Source organism: Lichenostomus cassidix, chromosome 3, assembly GCF_008360975.1.
Source record: "Lichenostomus cassidix isolate B80296 chromosome 3, HeHo_3.0, whole genome shotgun sequence".
Lineage (NCBI taxonomy): Eukaryota > Metazoa > Chordata > Aves > Passeriformes > Meliphagidae > Lichenostomus > Lichenostomus cassidix.
Window position 1 is genome coordinate 38,680,103 of NC_139483.1, and position 21,590 is coordinate 38,701,692.

Genomic DNA, 21,590 nt, shown 5'->3' on the forward strand with positions numbered 1-21,590 from the left:
ACTGAACCACAGAACTAGAGAACTACAGAACACTTACACTTAGAAGGGTCCTCTGGAGATCATCTAGTTCAGCCCCCCAGCCCAAGGCAGGGTCACCTTGAGCAGAGCACACAGGAACTCGTCCAGGTTTTTGAATATCTCCAGAGAGGGAGACCCCACAACCTCCCTGGGCAGCCTGTTCCAGTGCTCTGCCACCCTCAGTCTAAAGAAGTGTTAAGGTGGAACTTCTTGTGTTTCTGTCCATTACTCCCTGTCCTGGCTCTGGGCACCACAGAAAAGAGTCTAGAACCATTCTCTTGGCACCCACCTCTGAGATTCTTGTTGTACTAAGAGGCCCCCTCTCAGTCTTCTCTAGACTAAACAGGCCCAGCTCCTGCAGTCTTTCCTCATAAGAGAGGTGCTCCAGACCCCTCATCATCTTTGTGGCCCCTGTTGGACCCTGTCCACTAGGTTTTTGTTTTAGCTAAACTGTGGAGACCAGAATTGACCACAATACCCTAGACATGGTTTCACTAGGTCTGAGTAGGGGGAAGGATCACCTCCTTCAACCTGCTGGCCACACTGTTCCCAATGAACTCCAGGATCCCATTGGCTCTCCTGGCCACAAGGGCCACCTATGGCTCACAGTCAATTTGCCATCTAGCAAGACTGCCAGCTCCTCCTCAGCAGAGCTGCTCTCTAATGATCAGTCCCCAGCCTGCGCTGGTATTTGGGGTTATTCCTCCCCAGGTTCAGGACCCTGCACTTGTCCTTGTTGAACCTCATTAGGTTTCTCTCTGTCCAGCTCTCAGACTAGCAAGGCCCCACTGAATGGCAGCAGAACCTTCAGATATATCAGCCACTCCCTCCAGTTTCATATCATCAGCTAACTTGCTTAGGGTACTTCCTATCTCTTCATCCAGGTTGCTTACAAACAAATTGAGTAAGACTGGACAGCAGGAATCTGACACCAAGAACACACTAGGACAGGGGAAATGCTTTTTACTGAAAGCAGTGCTGACTTCAATCTACGTCATATGTAAAACAAAGGCTAGAAAGTGCAGAGGCCTTATAACACCAGGGTAACTTCTGACTGGATCTGGTCAGTGCAGCTGTCTTTGAAATATGCTTCAGCTGAATTTGCACTTGAGGACTGGGCTGAGCTGAGGCTTTCCTCACTGTTGTGATGAGTCTGGGTTTTTATTGCTGGAAACATACATGAGCGTATTAACAGTTTGCATAACATTTCATGTTCTTATTTAAAGGAATAAGCACCGAGCCACCACTTCAGTCTACAGAAAGCTGTGCAAAAAACCTTTCCTGGCAAGACGCTCAAGAAGAGAACAGAGAAGAAAAGAAAGGTGAATTACACAGCTGCTTGGACACGTTCTTGTCTCGCACAGGGAAGAACTAGTTGAAAATTAAAGAGTTTGGGCACAACTCCCATTAAAGCATTCTGGAGGCAACATAGCTCCACATGTGTGAGAAGGGATGTGTGGGTTCTGCATCTCTCACTGCTGTCAACCTACTGTGTCACCTCTGCCTCCTCAGCCATATTCTGGTGCAAGGCAGGCAGGAAGGTTGCAGAAACAGCACTGCTTGTCCACTATGGGACTGGAGATGTTTGGACATATTTGGTGTGTAGCTGGGAAAGACTGAAGGATGAATATAAACTTTTGTATTCCTGTTGTTGGACCAAAAAGTCCCTCCAGTATGCTGCAGAGGACTTCAATATCACGGGCTGTATTTACATGATGAAGTGAGCTATATAGTTCCTACCAACAGTAACAGTGCATAGTATAAATGAGCAAATAAAGGCTTTTTGCTCTGGTTGTCAGCCCTAACTTGACCTAAAAGAGCAACTCACCACTAGCTGATACTCAGAAGAAAAACTAATTGAAGTAGAAGCTGCCTTCTTGTAGTGAACATAGCCAACAAGCTTCAATAGGAAGATGTACACATTTGCAATTTTGTGAAATAGAATCGAAAATGCCTGGTTAGAAAGTCTCATGTGTACAAACATTGCCTGTTAAACTGTTAAATGAACTGGATTGCAAGTCATATCATTATAGACATACAAGTAGCTCAGTACTGTCTAGCAGTGCCTTCCCTGCCATGTTCTGTAGTGAACACATTAAGCAAGCATTACAAACCTCCAGAGACAGGGAACACAAATCTTGCCATTTGGCCTTTCCATATTACCTGCACCAGACTTGAGGATCAGAAGACTCTTTTCTTTTCCACAGGTTGCATCCTTCCACCTACTTAATTCAAGTGTATTCTGTGAAATGTTTTCAAAAATCAAAACCTTGCATATGTCATTGAAAATAAAAACTTTTCTAATTATTTTAGGATGTTCATTTTTCATTTATTCGTTTTGTAAAGGCTTTGCTTACACTGACCTTTTTCTTGCTGCTTAGATTTCGGTCAACTAAAAGAAAGCAGTTTCTCTGAAACTTTTTCTGCTGCCAAAGAAGACCAAAGAGAACAACTAAAGAAGGAGATTTCTTCATCTCACTTTGGCATAGAGGGAAAGATGAAGACTGGAAACATAGAAGGAAGGTCAGATGTGGCTAGCACAGTTTTTCCCATGGGAAGTTTTCTTGTGTTTTTGTAAATAAAGATAAAGTTTAGATGTTTTGGAACAGTGTCCCAGAACTTGGACAGTGCAGGCCTGGCCAATCAGGCCTGGGGGAAGGCTTCTGACTGACCAATCTGGGTGACTTTTGAGAACTCTATAAATGTGATGAAATCAAAACAATAAAGGTCATTCCTTCTTGCCGCTGAGAACCGATGCATTCATTACTCTGCTAGCTGCTCAACAGCGACAGTCAGAAATTATCTTAGTCAGTCAGTCAAGCTTAAAAATATGTTTTTCTTGATTGCATACATACTGTTTGCTTATATATGCAACACAATGTTTCTTTGCTTGAGAGTAGCAGGTATGCATGGGCAGAAATTGGACAGGTCTATGGCCTGGCAGTTGATCTACTTCTGTACAAGAGGATACTGGTCTAGCCAGTATAAATGAACTGGTTTTGTAACTGTGATTTTCAAAGGATAGAAGTAAGGCAAATTTGGCAGGGAGAGATAAAACCTATTGATATGCCATCACTTCTGCAGTGGCTATCAGTTTGTGATGGATAACTCATTCATTCCTGCCTTTGCTCTGCCTCTTCAGCTGTGCCAAGACCAATTTTTATATGCCAATATATTGAACAGGGCAGTGAAGTAATCCTTGTTAAAATTATCCGGAGAGAGGAGAAATGCAACATTTAACTTGGATCAGTTTTCTGATCTGGTTCATCACTACCTTGCAAAAGGAACTGTACCAGGACACTGGGAGGGGGGCTCACAATGGGCAGAAATGGGTGGGTTGGCTTTGGTGGTGGAAGAAATGCTCAGTTGTTACCTTTCCTCAGCTGATGCAGATAGAAGCAGCAGGTGTTTGGCATGCTAAGCCTTCCATCAAGTATAAAAGAGAAGCAGCAAACTTCTAGGAAAGAACAGACTGAGAGCAAATGTCATGAGAATGTATTAGTGTGTTAATTATGTGGGGGTTGGACAGAAAAGGAAGACAGGGACCTCCAGAGCAGAAGGCTGGGAAGGACTGTCTGGGCAGGTGGACCTGTCCATGTATGCATTTTTTGGATCAGCAGTGAGCTTCTGAATTGTGTCTCCCAGTCACCCTGACTTGTGCTTTGGTTTATGTTGTTTTAGAATGAGCTGGATGAAACTAAAGTACACAATGTTCTCCAGCTCTTCATGAAATTTTCACTGTGGCACCAGGCTATGCTCGGTTTGAAGAAAGCTTCACTGAAATGAATATTGTCTAATGTTAAATCCTCTTCAGCAAGAGTTTTGCCCTGCAAATCTAATGCTATTAGGTCATGGTGATTGATAGCAAAGACAGATTGACAAATCAAAATATTATCCATGGCACAGTGGTGCAAGGTAGAGATGGGGTATAGAAAGAACAGTGATGTGCTGCACAACCAGCACTACTATTAAACCCAGGATTTTTTTAATATTCTGTAGAAATTATTAGTAAGTAACTAAATTAAGGCACAAGCACATTTACAATGAAATAAGATGTTCATGTATGCTGTACTATGCTTTGTTTTCAGTCAGCTTTCAATTTGGCCCTCTACAATATCACAGATATTATTTTTTTCTACTCTATCACTCTTCACCATCTAATTCAAACCACTCTATCAGAGAGATAGTGAGTTCTTTGTGACTGTCATCAGCTCTAGTCTGGAGAAAATGACTGAAATATTTTTTCTTTTGACTATTTTCTATTTTTAAGTAGAGGCTGATAGCAGCCAAAAAATGTTGCTTGCTGCAAGTATAATTAATGCTTGGTCTAGACAGGATGTTTTAAAGGGATACTTTAAAGAATAGTGAGTTTTACTAACATGCTTGACATTTTTTAAAAAATGTAGAGACTATTTACAGTTTTAAACTCCATATAAGCTCCATACAAATTATCAAAAGAAAACTAATTAGAGAATGTTACAAATAAGTACCTTCTTGTTCCTTGCCTAGGCAAATCACACCACCAGTTGGTATTAGACAAAAGACTTCTGAAAAATTTGTTGAAGAGCAACTTCAAGCAGACAATCACCTCATAGAAAAACAGAAGGAGAAACAGGTACTGTTGCCATTGGTGCATTCACTTTGTTTTTGATGAATTCTCATGGACAATAGATATTGTGTGGCCTCTGTTTTGGCTCATTACATGGTAGCACATTTATCCACTGTTCTTTCATGGGATATTGGAAGATTTTTCCCCAAAGTGAAAAAAAAAAAAAGGGCTGTATTATTCAGTCACAATCACTGTTTCCCACTGAATTCCTCTGTTTCCACCTGTTTTCTGGGTCATGGTTTGTGCACAAGTCCCAAGACACTTAGTTAAATTAGACATCAAGGCTGATTCTGTTTGTTTCACAATAAATGGTCTCTCATGTGCCACTACTGTGAGAATGGGGGCATTTTCAAATACAGGTTTTGTACAAGGGCCAAGTACAGAAGGAGTGTTCTGCTTTTTACCAGTTTGAGATGAGCTTATGCCTGACACCTCTAGGTGTCAGACTCAGCATTTGGTTCGGCTTGGTGACTTGGAACATGCACGTTTTATCACTCAGAAATTTTCTCTACACCTCCCTGGCAAAATAATATCTCAAACTGATGCGGTTATATATATTTCTATGTCACATTGTAAAAAATACTTGAACTTCTTCTGAAAACAAAGAACAGAACTTTTGTTGTCTTCTATCATATAGACATTTGGCACCATCTTAACCCTTTGACTCTACTAATGAATGAAAGAATGATTGGAGGCATGACATAGTGGCTGCTTCTAAAAATTCTCTTACCTTCCCTGTAATCTCAAAGCTGTTCCTTATGTACTCATAAGTTATCCATAAGTTATCCATAGCCAGTGTCTTAAAGACTTCTGGTGTCTCAGCTTTTCCAGTTATTCTAAATACCTTTCTTTCTGGAGAATGATTCTCAGTCTGTTATTGTCAGGCTTTAATTTTTTTCTTTTTATTTTCAGAGCAAGGCAAAAACAATACCTCGAAAGGCTTTTCCAAAAAGAAGAGAGGGCATGACAAGACTCAAAAAAATTAAACAGAAGCCTTTAAAAGAATACAGCAGGCATTCCAGACAAGCTAGTTTGAATTGCTGGGGTCATTTCTCCCAGTCTGGCCAAGTGAACAGAGGCGTACTGCAGCCAGAAGAATGCTCTCATCTAAATCTGCAGGTCAGTAGCTCCATGCAGATGGATACACATGAAAAAAAGGCAGACTGTGCCTTATCTGAGATGAAGATAAAGGCTAAGACTGACTATGAAGCAAAAGCAATTGAGCAAAGTGCAGAAGAAAAAGAAGTGATTGGGGAAGATGAAGACTCAAAGGAAAATCTTGTTGACTCACCACAGAGAAGAGGGCCTGAAATCCTGCAACCTTGTCCTGGAACAGTGAGAGTCACAAACCTACAAGACGGCCAGGAAATGGAGTCTCATCATAGGGATCCTCTAGGACATGCAGGCAGAATTGATGGAAAAGCTGTGGAGGGTACTCTGCAAAAGGACCTAGGTAGGGTGGATCAGCTTCTGAAGGGTCATCTTATAGAGGGAGCAAAAACCCCCTTAGTCCTACAAAGGCATTATTCACTGCAGGATTTAGAAACAGATCACATCAAGGAGGCAGACTGGAGTGCAGGCCCTGCATTCACACAGGGTCAGAAGTGGGCTCAGGTATGCCCACAGGAAGTTGTTGTGGGGAGCCAGAACTTGGAAAGCAAAAGGCAAATACATCCTGGGTTTAAGATGGTCAATGATAAGATAATAAAAATTACATGTAGCTCACCTGAGGCTGTGGAGAAGGGAAGCTCATCTTCAGCCTTGAGGCATGAGTGGCAAAAGGAGGGAACAATTTCCTCAACATGGCAAGTTGCACCTTCCTCCTGTGAGTCAAGCTGCTTATCCCCAAAAAGTGATGATGACCCCAAATCTCACCATGCTCCATATCCCTCCCAGCATGTACCTCAGGGAGTAGATTGCACTGACAGACATTTGGATCTTTCTGATGGTGATTATGCTAGTGATGAACCCAGTGGAACAGAAAGAATCTCTGTTAGGACAAACAGCAGATCACTGTCAAGAAAACAAGACATTCAAGCAATCTCAGGTCAACAAGATCTCTCCTGCAGTACAAGCAGCAGTGATTCTAGTACTGGAGCTGTCAGTCTGAAAGGAAACAAGGCTCGCTCTTCTTTTCAGCAATCCCTATTTCATCTCACAAGATTGAAAAGGAGGGAGCATGAGTCTGAGTCACAGAATGGGAAGAGGGCTAGCAATGTTAAAAGCCTATATCTGCCATCTTCAAGAGGGGCTCATGAGATTCCTCCTTTCAAGACTAAAGAAACATCTGAAGTGGAGGAACTACAGAAAAAACTGTTTGCAGACACATTAGGTAAGAGCTACCCAAGTTTTGATTTACATTTATTTTTCACTGAGGAAAAATTTTTCTCTTGGATTTATGACTCATTCTGCCTGTGCTCCCTAGCTATATGCCCACCTATGTCAGTATTTCTCAAACATAAACTGGAAAAAACAGAGAAGAGGGAAGAGATACATGTGCAATCCCCTTGTTTTTCTTGGTTCTCCATCATCACTAGTCATTTTCCCAAGTCTGTTGTTTGATGTGCACTTTCAGATGCAGATTTTTGGTCTCATGAAATGGGTGTGATGTTCAATGAATCTCTGAAGTCAGGGCTTGGATTCCCTCTAGCTTAGGTATGACTCATCCCTTGACAGTGGGATGTTCATATATTCTATTTAACTTCCTGGGAGATAACATTTGTGACTTTTTAGGAAGTGGACAAATTAGTCTCTCAAATTTGCATGTTTTTCTCGTAAGACACAGACAGCATCACATCAGTGGCAAATTACAGTTTCCTAAGAACATCTTCACTCAGTTTTTTCTGAATGTGGCCCCAGCTCTTTGGTCAATCAATCCTTCTTGCTTTTTGGCCCAGTGATCTTACTTCTGGTAATGAAATGGTATCCTGTTTAAGCAGGCTTTAGTCCTTTTTATTAAACAGGTTCTTGACTTCTCTTAGTTTCCACTGAAGGACTTCCCCCACATTGACTCCTCATCCCAAACCCATTGGCTTTCTCTTTATGTAAGATCAGCCAAAGTAAGTTCCTGTCTGCGGTAATCACCACAGCAAACATATTCACTTCTGATGGCTCTCAATTGTTCTGTCACAACATACTAAGCACACTTTACTCCATGTCAGACCGCTGTTAAAAAAGTGCTCCTGAGGCCTCTTTGAAAGTTACATTCAAACTAAGGTTGAACTATCACATGGCATTCACATTCCTAAAAAGGAATTCACCTACTGACACTAATATACCCCCAAATTTGTTTCATTTACTTCATTTGTAGCAGTTGGATTGCCCTAAGAACTATGCTGCAAATGGAATATTTGCATAATTAGGCAAAGATACATGAACTTTTTTTGAGAGGTTAAGCAATAAAGCTTACTGCACTTACGCAGTCTGTGGTTTTAAATACATAGAGAGGGTTCATAAATATTCACACAGTCCTCTTTATTATCATAGATACCTGTCCAGAAGAAACCCAGAACATCCCCAGCAGAGGATTAGAGACTGATTTGCATCACAGAAAAACCACTTCACTGACTGTGGTGAAGGAAGAACATGAGGAAGAAATGCATTTTCACAGGTAAATCTGTATACACAAGAAAAAGATTTGTGTATGCAGTGAGGAAAATATTTATTTTAGAATCCTCAAAATCAGGCTGCTAAATTCTTACTTACCCCCTAGCTTCTTTTCAAGAGCATCTATGTTGTTTCCGAACTGAAACACTTTCTTTGCTGTCTAGATTAAAAGTAAAGCACCTAAATGAAGGAGGTCAGCTCTTAAAACACTGGAGCAGTTTGGGTCTTAAGCTGCATAGCTTCTCATAATTTGCTGAATATCTTTGGATTACAGTGAAAGCAGTAAGAACTCAGGCTAATTTTTTTTTTAATATGGTCAGGCCACTGGTAGAGTAAAGGAAAAACTTCTCACATTCACATCCAGGTAGCACATATTTCTGAGGTTAACAAAAAGTGTAGAGCATACATCAATACCCATAGAATATTTATTTCAGGAATACTAACCTTCAGACCAGACTGAGGATGTATTTGATACCATATAAATTAAGAAGTTGAAAATTCAAGAGAGTTGCTTTTGTAATTTGTCACTATTAAATGTGGCTAGCACAGGCTTTTTCCATGAGAATTCTTTTTGTGTTTTATAAATAAAGATAAAGTTTGGATGTTATTAAAAAGAGTGTCCCAAGATCTGGACGGTGCAGGCCTGGCCAATCAGGCCTAGGGGGAGGCTTCTGGCCGACCAATCTGGGTGACCTTTGAAAACTCTACATATATGATGAAATCAAAACAATAAAGGTCTTTCCTTCTTGCCACTGAGAACAGAGTTCTTTACTCTGCTAGCTGCTCAACAGCGACAATTAAATGCTGTAAAAGTTTTAGTTTGGTTTGGGTTTTGTTTACATCTTCGTAGAAGAAAAATAATTTCTTAACACAAAACCCCTGCAATGAATAATTTGGGAACTATGGGATTTGTAAGTGCCTTCAGTGATTGTAGGCTATGTAAATGCCTCTAATAAAAATTGATCTTATTTACAATCAAATCAAATATGATTTCTAATGTGATGAAATCTGTTAGAAATTCATAGGTGACATCTACTGTGAACACAAGAAAGATTCTTTTCCTCCTTGCATTTCAAGCCTAGTTCTTAAATTGTGAAAAATTAGCATAATTTATTGATTTTTATTTTTTATATATAATGAAAAGTAAGACTATTTTTCAGATCTGCTTGTCCACTCTTCTTCATTTCAAAGACTATGGGAATAGTGCAAATGGCTATTTTGCATTTATTTGTTTGTATAATTTCCTCATGTAGCTGCCTTTCAGCAAATGCTTTCACTGTCTTAAAAATATGTGGTTTCATCAAAGATACTTGGATCTCTGATCTCTGGCTGACTATGAAAGGTGCTCCAGATGTGAGTATTTCTGGGATCTGGCAGTTCGTGAAACTACTAATGATATTAGGTGCTGCTTTCATTTTTACTGGTGGAAATTTTGGCTATGGAGTGATGTGCTGGTGCAGAATTACTGCAGTGCTAAATTCTGCCAGCACTCTATTCTCTGCCTGCTAACAATGCTACCTTACAGATGCAATTACTTTGACTTTTTCATAACAATGCGTATTTTTAGAAGAGCTTGCCGTGGATTTATTCGTGTCATTAGCCACAGTAGCCCCTAGCATTTCCACACAGATGTTTATCCAAAAATGCCTGCCCAGTATAATGTGCACATCTTTCCACTCACTTTCTCTATTTATGAGCTAAAACTAATTGCAAAAGGCAGCTCATCCTCCCTGGCTGTGTTGGACCTGTGCTGATTTATGCAATCTGAGAATCTGCTCTGTATTTTTTGAGTCAGCAACCCTGTTAGGAACACAAGATGACTGCCCACTGATAGCAGTTCACTTGTGCCATGTGACAACTTGTACTTGCTGGAAGCAATGAAAATCCTTTTCAGAGCAGCATGACATGCCCAAACCTGCCCAAATCCATCCATTCTCTTGTTTCCAAGCACTTTGTTTTCAGACCTTTGCAGGCACTAATAATATAAGCAAGAAGGTAAAACCAGCCAGGACATAGAGTATGTTGTGTGTATCTGGTGCCTAACAGAGGCTGGGCAGTGCTTGAGGCATCAGACTGTGGCTCCACAGCTGCAGCACTGAGGTAGTTTCTGCTGCTCATCGGCATAAGCGAGAGGATTCTGTGATGGATATTTGCTTGTTCCTTCAACAAGGGCAGGTTCTGTGCTATTTTTAATGCACAATTTCCTTTTAGTATGGAATCTGCACACTTTCCGGACCAGCAGCAGCAGCCAGTGTGTTGGTTGTCAGTTTATTTTTTCCCACCTGCATCTCCCTGAAAAACCTTTTCTTGGAAAAAAGACTTTTTCTTCATGTACGTTTTTGCCTCACAGACAGCCCTGACTTAATGTGCCTCAAGCAGAGGTGTGTCTGGCATGCAAGTAAGAATTTCAGTTTGTGCAAAGTGCTTGGCCTCTTTTAATGTATTTTCTATCTGCATTCTGCACCTAGCTCCTATTTGTAGTTTATAGCTGTACTATTTGTCAGAGGCTCCAAAGAAGTATCATAAGTGCTCCTGGTATCCTTGGTTATTGCATTTCCTCAGGGGAGGGTCTGTTTTCTAGCCTTGACTTGAGACAGTTCCTTTCAGTCTTCAGTGGAAAATGTTATACATAGATCTTGCATCTTGCTTTTTCTGTAGTGCATTGTATTTCAGAGTAACTGGTCTGGATATGGAGGAGTGGTAGGCTGGACATAATCACACAGGGGCTCTATTTGCTCATTCAATTTGATTATTTGAGGATAATTAATACTTATATTGACTATTATCGAGACTTTCTCTAGTATGCTTTTAACCAGAATATTAGTCAAGCTTGTTTAGAATAGAAAACAACAACAACAAAATTAGGTAATGAATTATAAAGAGCAGCAGGATATAGAGGGTTTGTTTTTCTCTTAGTATCTGTGAGAACTTTCACATTTTGCTCCAGAGGTGCTAAACTCCACTGCTGAGAGGAAAACACGAGGTCGTGGCTGTCTCCTGTAGCTCATGTTGCTTTTCATGTAATAGTAAAGAACAGATGGTAGCTGTAGGTCATGAAGGGAGCTGGAGGCTCACTTTTTATTTGTTAACAGGAAGCTAACAAATAATTTTATGTCAGAATAAAAATTATCTGAGAAGTTAGATCATAGTCATATAAATAAACTCTTTTTGAGGATATGTAAAGATTTGTACTCTTCCTTTCTTTCTGAGTATTAAGTGCACTTACAGATCACTCAGGTCTTGAGCCATTGAGTCAAAGGCAAAATCTCCTCTGAATACCCACATTTAATTCTTGGAGTGTATTTACCTGTGGAAATTAAATGCTTTATCCTGTCTCATTCAAGTCCATGGCTAATCTGATTTGTAGAAATGACTGCACTGATGGAAATACAGCTCAGTCCCCAGCCTTGCATGATTGCAGGGCTTCACAGATCCACTGACAGGTAACAAGCTGTGCCTTCTGCAGGTCTGCCCTAATTTAGCTATCTGAATAGAAAATGTGTTTAAAAGCCTCTAAGTTCATGGTCATTATATTGTCAAAAATTTCAATTAGAACTGTTTCCAGCTGCTAAATAGAATAAATTTTGCAGCTGAATGCATGCATGAGCATTCCCAGTGAGGAAATACCTCAGTTTTGTCAAGTGCTGATAACTGGTTGCCACTCCCAGCAGTATCAGCATATGAGGGAGATGCCTAAGCCCTGCAAAGATCATGCCCAAAGAAGGTATATCTGAAGACAGTCTTTCATTACAGTCTTATATGCCAACTTCATACTCTTTGTTTATGTTATGAACAGAACACAAATAGACCAGCTTGAGACTGTCAGGAGCCAGGAGCTGATTCACCCTTTGGAGTACAATAGAGATCAAGCTCACCCACTGCAGAAAGAAAAAATTGCCCAGAGCAAATTCAAAGGAACAGCTAGAGTCACTGGACAAAATGTGAAATCAGAAGAAATTCAAGTAAGCTGTCTACTGTAGAATAAATATGCAGTTTTTATAATTAAATATCCTTCCATACAGACATCTTATATTTTTACCGGAATCTTTCAGTTTGCCACGTATGGCAAATTATTCATGTCACTTGTTTAGGACATTTAGATATACAGTGAAGATTTTTGATGTTAATAAGGTGCTACTTTGGTTTGTGTTTTAAACGTACAGCCCTTTTTTTTTTTGTGTAAGAAAAATAATTAAGTTGTGACTTCCATTCCTTAAGAAAAATTGGGGGGTTTCCATGCTCCTCATACTTCCTTGTACTGATTTGCTCAGCTGAGCTGTCTCTTGAAAAATTTCCAACTCCTGCATAGTGGACTTTACAACTTGTTAATATTAGGTCTCATTGTGCCAAGTGAACACAGTTAATGGCCACTATTCTCTATTCTCATCCCTCAGCTTTGTATTTGTTATAATTCTTTTCTTTAAACTATTCTAATCTCTGGCTTTGAGGTATTTTGATGATATCTAGCTAGGTATCTGACAATCTAACCTGCCTAATAACATCCCTGGGTCATTTATTATGGTTTCTTCTAAGTTCCTTCTATCTGTTTGAGTCCTCTATTTCAGACTCCTTACTGATAAAGTCATCTCTGATTATCTGTGACTATTATCCCTATTAAAAACAGCTAGACATGATATGACTTAAGGGGCAATTTTCTAAACGAATCAGTGATAAACAGAGAAAAAATGGTAAGCCATGTGAAACCAATAACAGGGATGGGGCAGCTAAAAGCTATATTTTTTTTAGGATAGAAGAGTAGGCAATGACAAAGCTCAGAAGTGTCTAGAACAATGTTCTGTTGCAAAAGGATGTCTAAACCAAACTGATATATTTGACAGCAAACTGACAATTTAAATTAGTGTCAGGACCAGAAAAGTTTCAGAACAATTAATACTGGCAAGTTAGTACTTTGTTCAAAATTTCCATGCTTCCTTTATTTTTCATTTGCACATTTTTGAGATACATATTTTTGTACCATACACGTAGTGAATATTTTCTCTGCTTACGTTCCATATTTCTCTAGAGGTAACAATTAAAATAGGAAATCTTTCAATGAGGTTACTGTAATATTTTGATTTTAAATATTTTGAATGTACTCTCTGCACAATATTTTAAAATATCAACTTCGTTTCCACCTGGGATTAAAAAAAAATTAGAATTTATGCCAGGGAATAATTGTGTCTCCTGACTATGTCTGGCTCTAGAGATGAAGTTTGATAGAATTGTCTTAATCTTTCATTCCCACCTGAAAAACATAATGAGTGCAGGTTCAAATATTTAATTTTCCACAAAACAAAACCAAAATACTTTCAGAGTAATTTATCTCTGTAATTCCCAGGTTCTAAAGTCTGTTGCTTCTTGAAAGGATGAAGACTGAAGGATATGCCAAATTCAGAGCAGGCAGCTCACAGCTAGGAGTGGAATGTGATTTGGAAACAAGTGGGCAGATGCACAAGTGAAGGGAAAGTGAGAAAAGGTTGCATATGACAATTGGTTGACTACAGAACAAACTGCACATTCCTAACTCCACTTCACCAGTAGTATTCTGTTTGCAGTATCCAGCATGAGTGCCCTGGAGGAAAAGACTCAGTGTTTGCATCAGCATGGATGAGGGAAGAAGGGAAAAAGCAAAAATAATGGAGATAGATGTATATGGAAATGTCCTCTCCAAATTTCATTAATTTTATTTTCAGTTCAATTGCAAATTATTTCTTTGCAATTCTCCACTGTTTGCAAGAAGGATCTAACTATTCCTGTGCCCTTTTCACCACAAGAAGATTTGATTAACTGACATTTTTGACATTAAAATACACCTTGTATTCTAACTTTTTCCTAGAGGCATTCACATTTAATGGTGATTATTTGCATGATTAGTTTGAATTTCCTGATTTTTTTCACCACGGACTTCCCTCCTCATTTTGTATCAATTGGCTTGTTTTAAATATAGGAATTTTCAGGGTAGTATTTTCTTATTGTTTGGGGGGGGTTGTTTCATGGGTGTTTTCAAGAAATAATTTCAAATGTGTCCCTTTTTTTATTGCATACCTTAATACTGTAGAGTTTTAAGCAGAAGGAAAGGCTCCATGCTTGCTTCTGGATGTGTAAGGTGGGCATGCCTAGTTTGGAGCAGGCAATGACATGGAACACTCTTTTTTTTTCTTTTTTTTTTTTTTTACTGATAGATATTAAAACAGCAGATTGCTGGACTGCAGGAGGAGTTCAAGAGAAATGAGTCCTGCTGGCGTGCTGCCTACAGCAAACTGAGAGACCAGGTTGAGTTGCTGACCAGGCAGAACATGGAGCTTCAAGATGAGCTCAGAGTTTCAGAACATCAGAGACAGAAAGCAGAAAAAGACCCCAAAGCTGTGAATTTCATTGGCCGAAAATCAGAGACCCCGGTACTGGAAGATATTATCTGCTTAATACTGTCTGAAAAATTCAGTGCTTTTTCTTTGGAGCTGTCATGTGTGAATACTGTTCCTTTACTCCTGGATAGGAGTTACACTGGGGTGGAGCAGGAGGGACAATCAGGGTGGAAAATATAGCTGACTAATGTAAATGTCTTTGCTGATCTCCAGAAATCTAAATGGTTTATTCAGAGGTTTATAGAGTCTCTTGTAACTTTTTTATTCAGTATTCTGCTTGTTTAATATACTTTTGGGGTTTTACTTGTTTCCTTAGTATATAACTGAGTAACTTCTTGCAAGAGAGTTAAAGGAAATTAAAGTTACCCACTTCTTACACAGGAAACAGTAAGACTTAGTGAAATTAAATGGTTCAGATTAGCATTTAAAAAAAAGAAATTTGGTTTGAGTGGGTCATTTCATTTCCCTGTGCATTCAAGGGGGAAAACCACGTGCTTTGAGGGATCAGTTTCATCCCATGGGTGTCAAGGCAAATAGAAAAAATAATTCTGTCCTAGATTATATAGTCTGATGAGATGAATCCTACATTTCCACAGAATGGCTGAACCTAGAAGAAAATAAAATTGAGCCATTTGCTCTCAGACATTTCCCTAAATTTCAAATCTAATTTCTAGAAATGTATCTTTAAAAGATGTTAAAACCACCAACTTACCTGTCCTTTGCTTTATTGGAGTGAAGAAGTTTTGTGTCTCTTTTTTCATTTGATATTAATGTACTTGTTAATGAGATTTTTCACCTGGCACTATTAAGTGTCATTGAAAATGTAATTTGAAGTTAGATTTAACTTTACTTCTACTTTTCCCAAACCTGCCTTCTCATGACTCATCCTTTTATAGATTGTAAAGGTCTGAAAAAAAAAAAAGATTAGTCATAGGTACAGAATTAAAATACAAAAAATTTCCAATATAAGCAAAGATAAAAAAAAAGCTAATTGACTTCTGTTTTAGGCCAGGTTTCTGTTTAATTTCTACTGCTATGGGATATTTGATAATGTAGAATTACTACTCAAGACAGTGAATATTTTTTTTGCATGAGAGTAATATTAAGATGTTGTATATGAAGATGCCAGGATGGCACCTACAAAGTTTTGTCTGATACTAGGGAGTTTTGGTCCTTAGCAGAACAACATGTGGAATTTCATTCATTGTGTTTAAATATCATAATTTTTTTACAACAGAAGGTTACATGGCTGCTTGGTTCTATTAGCTGTGACCTAAAATCACATCTTTACAACAAATCCTCCACTAGGTTGCAGAAGCTATTCTGCGAGGGACAACATCTTCATCCAAACCAGAAGAAAGTGCGTGGAGAGAGAATCACAAGAGCTGCAGCATCACTTACTTGGGGCTGAAGACATCTTTGCAAAAGCACTTCCTTAGAGATGTGAATAGTAAAGTATGCATTCCTATTGCCAGTTGTCACTTTTCCACAGTCTCAAATATGCATTTTAGAGAATGTAGTTTGCAATTTCCACAAATGAAACTGTGTATAAGCATGGTGAGGTTTTCTTGCAGTTGGCTTTTGCTCTCATTCCACATAAATATCCTCGTAGTTTCTCTTCTGGTTTTGTAGTAGCAGGAGAAAAAGACTTTTTTCCCCCGCTTTTCTAGACCTGACTGAATTGCCTGCTGTTTTCAGGTATGCTCTGAATTTGTTGCTCCTGCTACTCCACAGGTTGATTTTCCAGGGAATCCCCATACCTCGCCTCAATAAATCATAGATCTAGTATTTTGCCATTGAAGGTTTTACTTGCCAACGTATGCAGATGTCTCTGTTCAACTCAGGGAGAAAATCACTCAGCTTTTTAGAAGCTGTGGCAAGTTAACACAGTACGTCAAGTGAGATGCTTGTTTCTGGCTGGTATGTTCATGACTGCTCCTTCACAGCCAGCTTACAACATTTCTAACACACCTCCCTCACTGCTTAGAATATAGATATTTAAATATTCTCTTGGTTTTGTATTTCTTGCTCATTTTATGAGCACCTTGATTATTACAAGTCCCTTTTCCTACTTTTGCTCAGATTTAGCTGGAATCTTTGCTGTGCTCAAGTGAACTGTCTCTCTGAAATTCAGTCAATCTGCTAGAAATTATTCCATCGGCTAAAGGAAAACTTCGATTAGCCACCACACCCTGCTCTCTGCCCATATAGGGCCTGAAATAAAATGTAAAAAGATGTCAGATCAGAAGGGAGGCAACTGTTCCACTATAGTGAGCATGATACTGTGTGTTTTGAAAGTCACTAGACAGTAACTTCGGTGAATTCTATATGGTGCCAGACATGAAAAGAGATAATGATAATTTTTTCCTATGGCACAGAGCCACATGCAATAAAATTGTGGCTTCAGCAACAGTTTTGAGAAGGAGAAGCTGAGGACAGCAGACTTGTGGGCTCACTGCTATCTGAGCTTTCACCATCTAGCCAGCTTTGAATCCAGTCCAACTGGAATCCAGCACAAGCATGAGCTAGACTGGTGGGCACAGCGCCCAGATGTCCTGAGTGAACTCTAAGAGGGTTGACAGAGACACATGCTCTTTATCTGATCTGATGGCACAAAAAAACTTTACAGTGAACAGAGAGACTGTCAATTATTTGAATCTAGAATCGAAGTCTCAGGTAAACATTAAACAGAAGCCTGAAATCCGTGTCATAGCAGTAGATCTGAACATGGTGACTCACTTATGTTTTCTTTGCATTTGAGCTCTTTTGATAGCAGGTGGATGTTTTCCCTCACAGATCCTGTGAGTCTGGATAATTCTGAATTTTGCATATAGATAAAACAAACTGTCATACAATTTCAATCCAGAATTGAGAAACTGAGCATAGGAACACAACAAAGTGAATGGGAGCACATCGAAGTGAATAGGATAACCTCAAGCAACAGAAGAGTTGTCAGGCATTGGAATGGGATGAGCAGGGAAATGGAGGAATCCTTGGCACTGTTCAATTTAGTTTATTAACTAAATAACTGCTATAGCTTGTTTGAAACTGTTTGCATCTTGTTTCCCTTCTGTGGCTCACACATCCCTTATGGTCCTACAAGTCTTGTGTCAGCCTTGATTGGTGGAGATGTACGAAATCAAAATGTAGAAAGGGTGGATATCCAGCAAGTAAAAATGAACTGTCATGCAATATATTTTACAAGGCTCAGCTTAGTTGTGATATCCCAGGGAGTTATCTTTCCTGCTGTTGGCAGGGTGGTGGGGCTGAGGGATGAGAACCTGACAGCAGCTGTTGGCCTCACACTCTGCCCCTTGGATTACCCTTGACTTGCATCATTGACCAAACACAGAGAAATGTGGGAAGCAAAGCAAGACCCCAAATGCAGTTATGTATAAAATGTGTGTGTGTGGGTACGCCCACACATTTAAATATTTTCCTAATGTTTTAACCACTTAATGATGAGCCCATTGAAGGAGGATTTTTAATGCTATTTGGAAATATTTATATTAACTTAATACAAATGTTTTTACACTTTTTAGGCCACAAATAGCTCTGTGCAAAAAGCTGATCCTTTGAGATCAGTGACAAAGGAACTTCAAGAAAAGAAACCATCTAACTGCTCCATTGGTAGAAGCACAACACCAACTGGCAGGAGGACAATTCACCAGAGAAGATTGACACCTTTTGAACCAGACAAAGTAAGTCAGTAGCAAGGTCTATTAAACTGCCTTTATTTTCTTTGTATGGTATCATTCAGAATCTGTATAGGGATCCTGATCCCCACATGGCTGCTGCTTGGTCTTCTTTCCCTAGAACTGCAGGTTTTTTTGTCAGAAATTATCTTAAAGACTGTTCACACGTGGAGCTATTTAGATACCTGCAGGCCAGAGTGTGGGTGAATGCCTTGAAACCTGCCCCCGTTGGCTCAGAAAAGGTTCAGGGGTGATCACATGCACCAAGCATTGGGGCATCACAGGGGCCAGTGTCTCCCAGGGGCTTGGAGCACCAGCAGCAGCTCATTGAGCCTATCAGGCAGTGCCTATCCCACAGCCCCAGCCAGGGAGGAGGGAAGGCTGGGAGTGTGAGCAAAGGCCAGACCAAAATCCCAATTGTCAAAGCCCACAGTGATGAGGTAGACCTGGGGTCATGACAGGAAGTCATCCCATGGGTCAGGGCTGGGATTTGGATCAGTGAGGTGTGTGGCCAGGCACAGAGATTACTGCAATGCAATCCACGATGGACCAGATGAATTGTATTTCCCAAGAAGGGGGATGGGGGGGGGGAGGCATAGCCTTGTCTGAGGCTTCTTCCAGCTCTTCCATTCTCCCTTCCTTCTCCACAACAGTCTGAACCAATGTTAGACACCTGTACAAAGTCCACACACAGACAGCTAAACTCCTAGGAAGAAGGGGTTTATGCTCTTGCTGTGTCACCGATAGCTCCCATGTTAAAGTGAAGCATGATTGTAGGCCAGGGCATCTCCATTTTTCTTCAGATTGTGCGTCAGCCCTCTCCTACTGGAGGAAGAGATAATGGTAGCAAATCACCTGGAGCTGCCTCACATCTGAGTGGCTGTTTTAAGGATCCCAGCTCATCTTCCAGTATAAAAGGTAAGATATGTGGAAGCTTCCTGCCTGCTTAAAGTGGTCTGAAAGTGACTTGGAGACACTGGTTTCCAACTCTTTACTCACAGAAAATGTTGTCATTAAAACACTCCTGTGATTCTTAGAAGTATTGTCATTGGTTAAATTTACATTTTACAAGAGAGGGAGAGCAGATTTTGCTGTCACCTACTAACTCACTGAGTTTGTTGTCCCAGAAATTTAGGGGGTGGGAGAATGGATGTGGACTGAATTTCATCCTGGTCCAGGACAAAGCACCTTTGGGAGGATGAACAAGCTGTAAGCAAACATTATCAGTATAAGAAGCAATGTATTGCAATGCTCTGAGAGCTAGCATCTTTTAAAAGCCTGAGATAGCATTGAAATGTTATTCAGCAATTTCCATATGCTTTCAATGACCCCTTTTTCTTTGATTTTTCTTACAGGGACACCTTTGCCCTTTTCATATAGCTCAGAAGACACATCCTTCTCACATAACCACAGCAATGACACTTGCAGCTTTGCACCTTGCAAGAACAATGAAGAAACAGAGGTACTTCAACATGTAACTTTATTTTATAGAGTTACACTGAGTCTGTGGTCTTAGTTTTCATTTACAGCATGCTAACTCCAATTCATTTGGGAACAACACTCTCCTGGCTTTATTTTTTTACCTTTACCCATTACATAAATTCAGTCTTTAAAATAGTATTGCAATGGCTTTCAAATAATAGGTTAGATTTCTTTATCAATATATTTCTGCACAACAGTTGAACATTAATAGATTTGTGTTGTTAGTTAATATTTTAATTTTGGCTCAAGAAGAAGAAGCTCTTAAAAAGACAGAAAAATTTCTAAGAGCTCAGAATAAAGTGGCTTTTGTGACCACACACACGAGAAATGGCATAACAGCATATGACAACAAAGCATGTGTGGACAGTTCTGCTTTTTTGGATGCTGAAGCAAAGGTTTGAGCTATTCATGATTCTGGTTCTCACATGATCACCAACTCTGTTATTTCGTATTGTGAGCAGAGAGAAGATGCACTGATATAAAGAAATTATTCCATTCCCACTTCCTAGGCTATGCTGCGTCACAGACACAACTTTAGGGATGGATCTGGTAACTTTGAGCATGGTGTTTACAGCTATTTACTGAAGCATATCATTGTCCTGTGGGGAGCAGTTCTCCCTGTTCCTTTGGATCCCATAACTCAAAATCCACCACATCTTCAAACTGTGATTAACTTTAGCTAGTAACTGGCCTGGATACTGTGTGCCAGATGTCACTTGACTTAAGGCTCCTTTATGCTGCCAGACTGTAAAGAGTATTCATGTTAATGGTAAACTGGAATTGTAACATCCAGAATAGCCCTCAGTTACGTAGATAGCATTACCTAACAACTAAGAGCCACATAATTTGTTTTGGAAGAGTGACTCCAGCTAATACAAGTACCTTTTTTCATAAACCAGTAACCCAATATTCAGAGATAGTTCTGCTCTCTGTTCCTGTGTTTGTTCTCTCCATTTCGTACAGCATAGTTTTGCCAGAATGTGCTCTTGTTAGCTCATTTTGGAATGTCCTTTTTGCTATCTTTTGCTTTGTCAGCTAAAGATAACTGGATGTAATGTGCAACATTTCTAGTTACAAATAAAATGTGAAAATTCAATTCAAATACAAGGCAATACCAGAAAGAAGGGAATCTTTCCTCTGTGTGTGAAAATAAATAAGTTTTTTGCACCGTTGTTTAAAGTTAATGAAAACATTTTTAAAACATTCCTCTTTATAAAACAATGACTTTGATGTTTTCATAATGTAGCCTCCAAAATCAATGTTATCTAGAAGGTCAACATTACATCAAGAGAGAAGAAAGCATAAGGAAGAGGTGCAGGAAAAAATAGAGTATTATGATGGAAAGGTGAGAGAAAATGAGATTGTTTTTTGGGTTTTTTTGGTTTTTGTTTGTTTGGGAGACATTCCCTTTTGGTGGAAATTCTGATAAAATTGGAATCATATGACAAAGCTGTAGTGCATCTTCTGGTTGTCTTCTTCTTTGGACTTAATCAAATTAATTACATTATGGGATTTGAGATATGCTGAACAGACCAAACTCCTGTGTTATCACCAGGAAAACTGATTAACCAGAGGCTATGCTGGGTATGAAATCTTCTCTGACTCATGTATTTTTTGTAGAAGAGCATATTAATACCATTATTGCCTGCTGTCAATAAAAAGTCTCAAGCAGATTTTCAGGTTTGTGCAAGCAGCCAGAATTAATTCTGTAGTACTGAATGTCCATACAGGCTTACTTAGAAAGAAGTGGTTCATAACCTACCACATCTGCAATCTGTGTTAATGCATCAAGTTCAATCATTTTGCTTTACACAA

The 21,590-nt window shown here is 39.5% G+C and overlaps 1 protein-coding gene across 3 annotated transcripts in view; it reads left to right on the plus strand.

The window, feature by feature from the left end:
* LOC146439499 (uncharacterized) overlaps positions 1-21,590 on the plus strand; it is a 31,193-nt gene that overhangs the window by 5,163 nt on the left and 4,440 nt on the right. For all 3 annotated transcript variants that reach the window (XM_085055355.1, XM_085055357.1, XM_085055356.1), the window contains exons 5-16: positions 1,245-1,340; positions 2,400-2,541; positions 4,528-4,633; positions 5,540-6,959; positions 8,114-8,237; positions 12,030-12,195; positions 14,416-14,631; positions 15,907-16,053; positions 18,141-18,299; positions 19,097-19,211; positions 19,649-19,755; positions 21,022-21,120. In XM_085055355.1, coding sequence (XP_084911481.1) covers positions 1,245-1,340; positions 2,400-2,541; positions 4,528-4,633; positions 5,540-6,959; positions 8,114-8,237; positions 12,030-12,195; positions 14,416-14,631; positions 15,907-16,053; positions 18,141-18,299; positions 19,097-19,211; positions 19,649-19,755; positions 21,022-21,120 — 2,897 coding nt within the window. The remainder of the gene's footprint in view (positions 1-1,244; positions 1,341-2,399; positions 2,542-4,527; positions 4,634-5,539; positions 6,960-8,113; positions 8,238-12,029; positions 12,196-14,415; positions 14,632-15,906; positions 16,054-18,140; positions 18,300-19,096; positions 19,212-19,648; positions 19,756-21,021; positions 21,121-21,590) is intronic.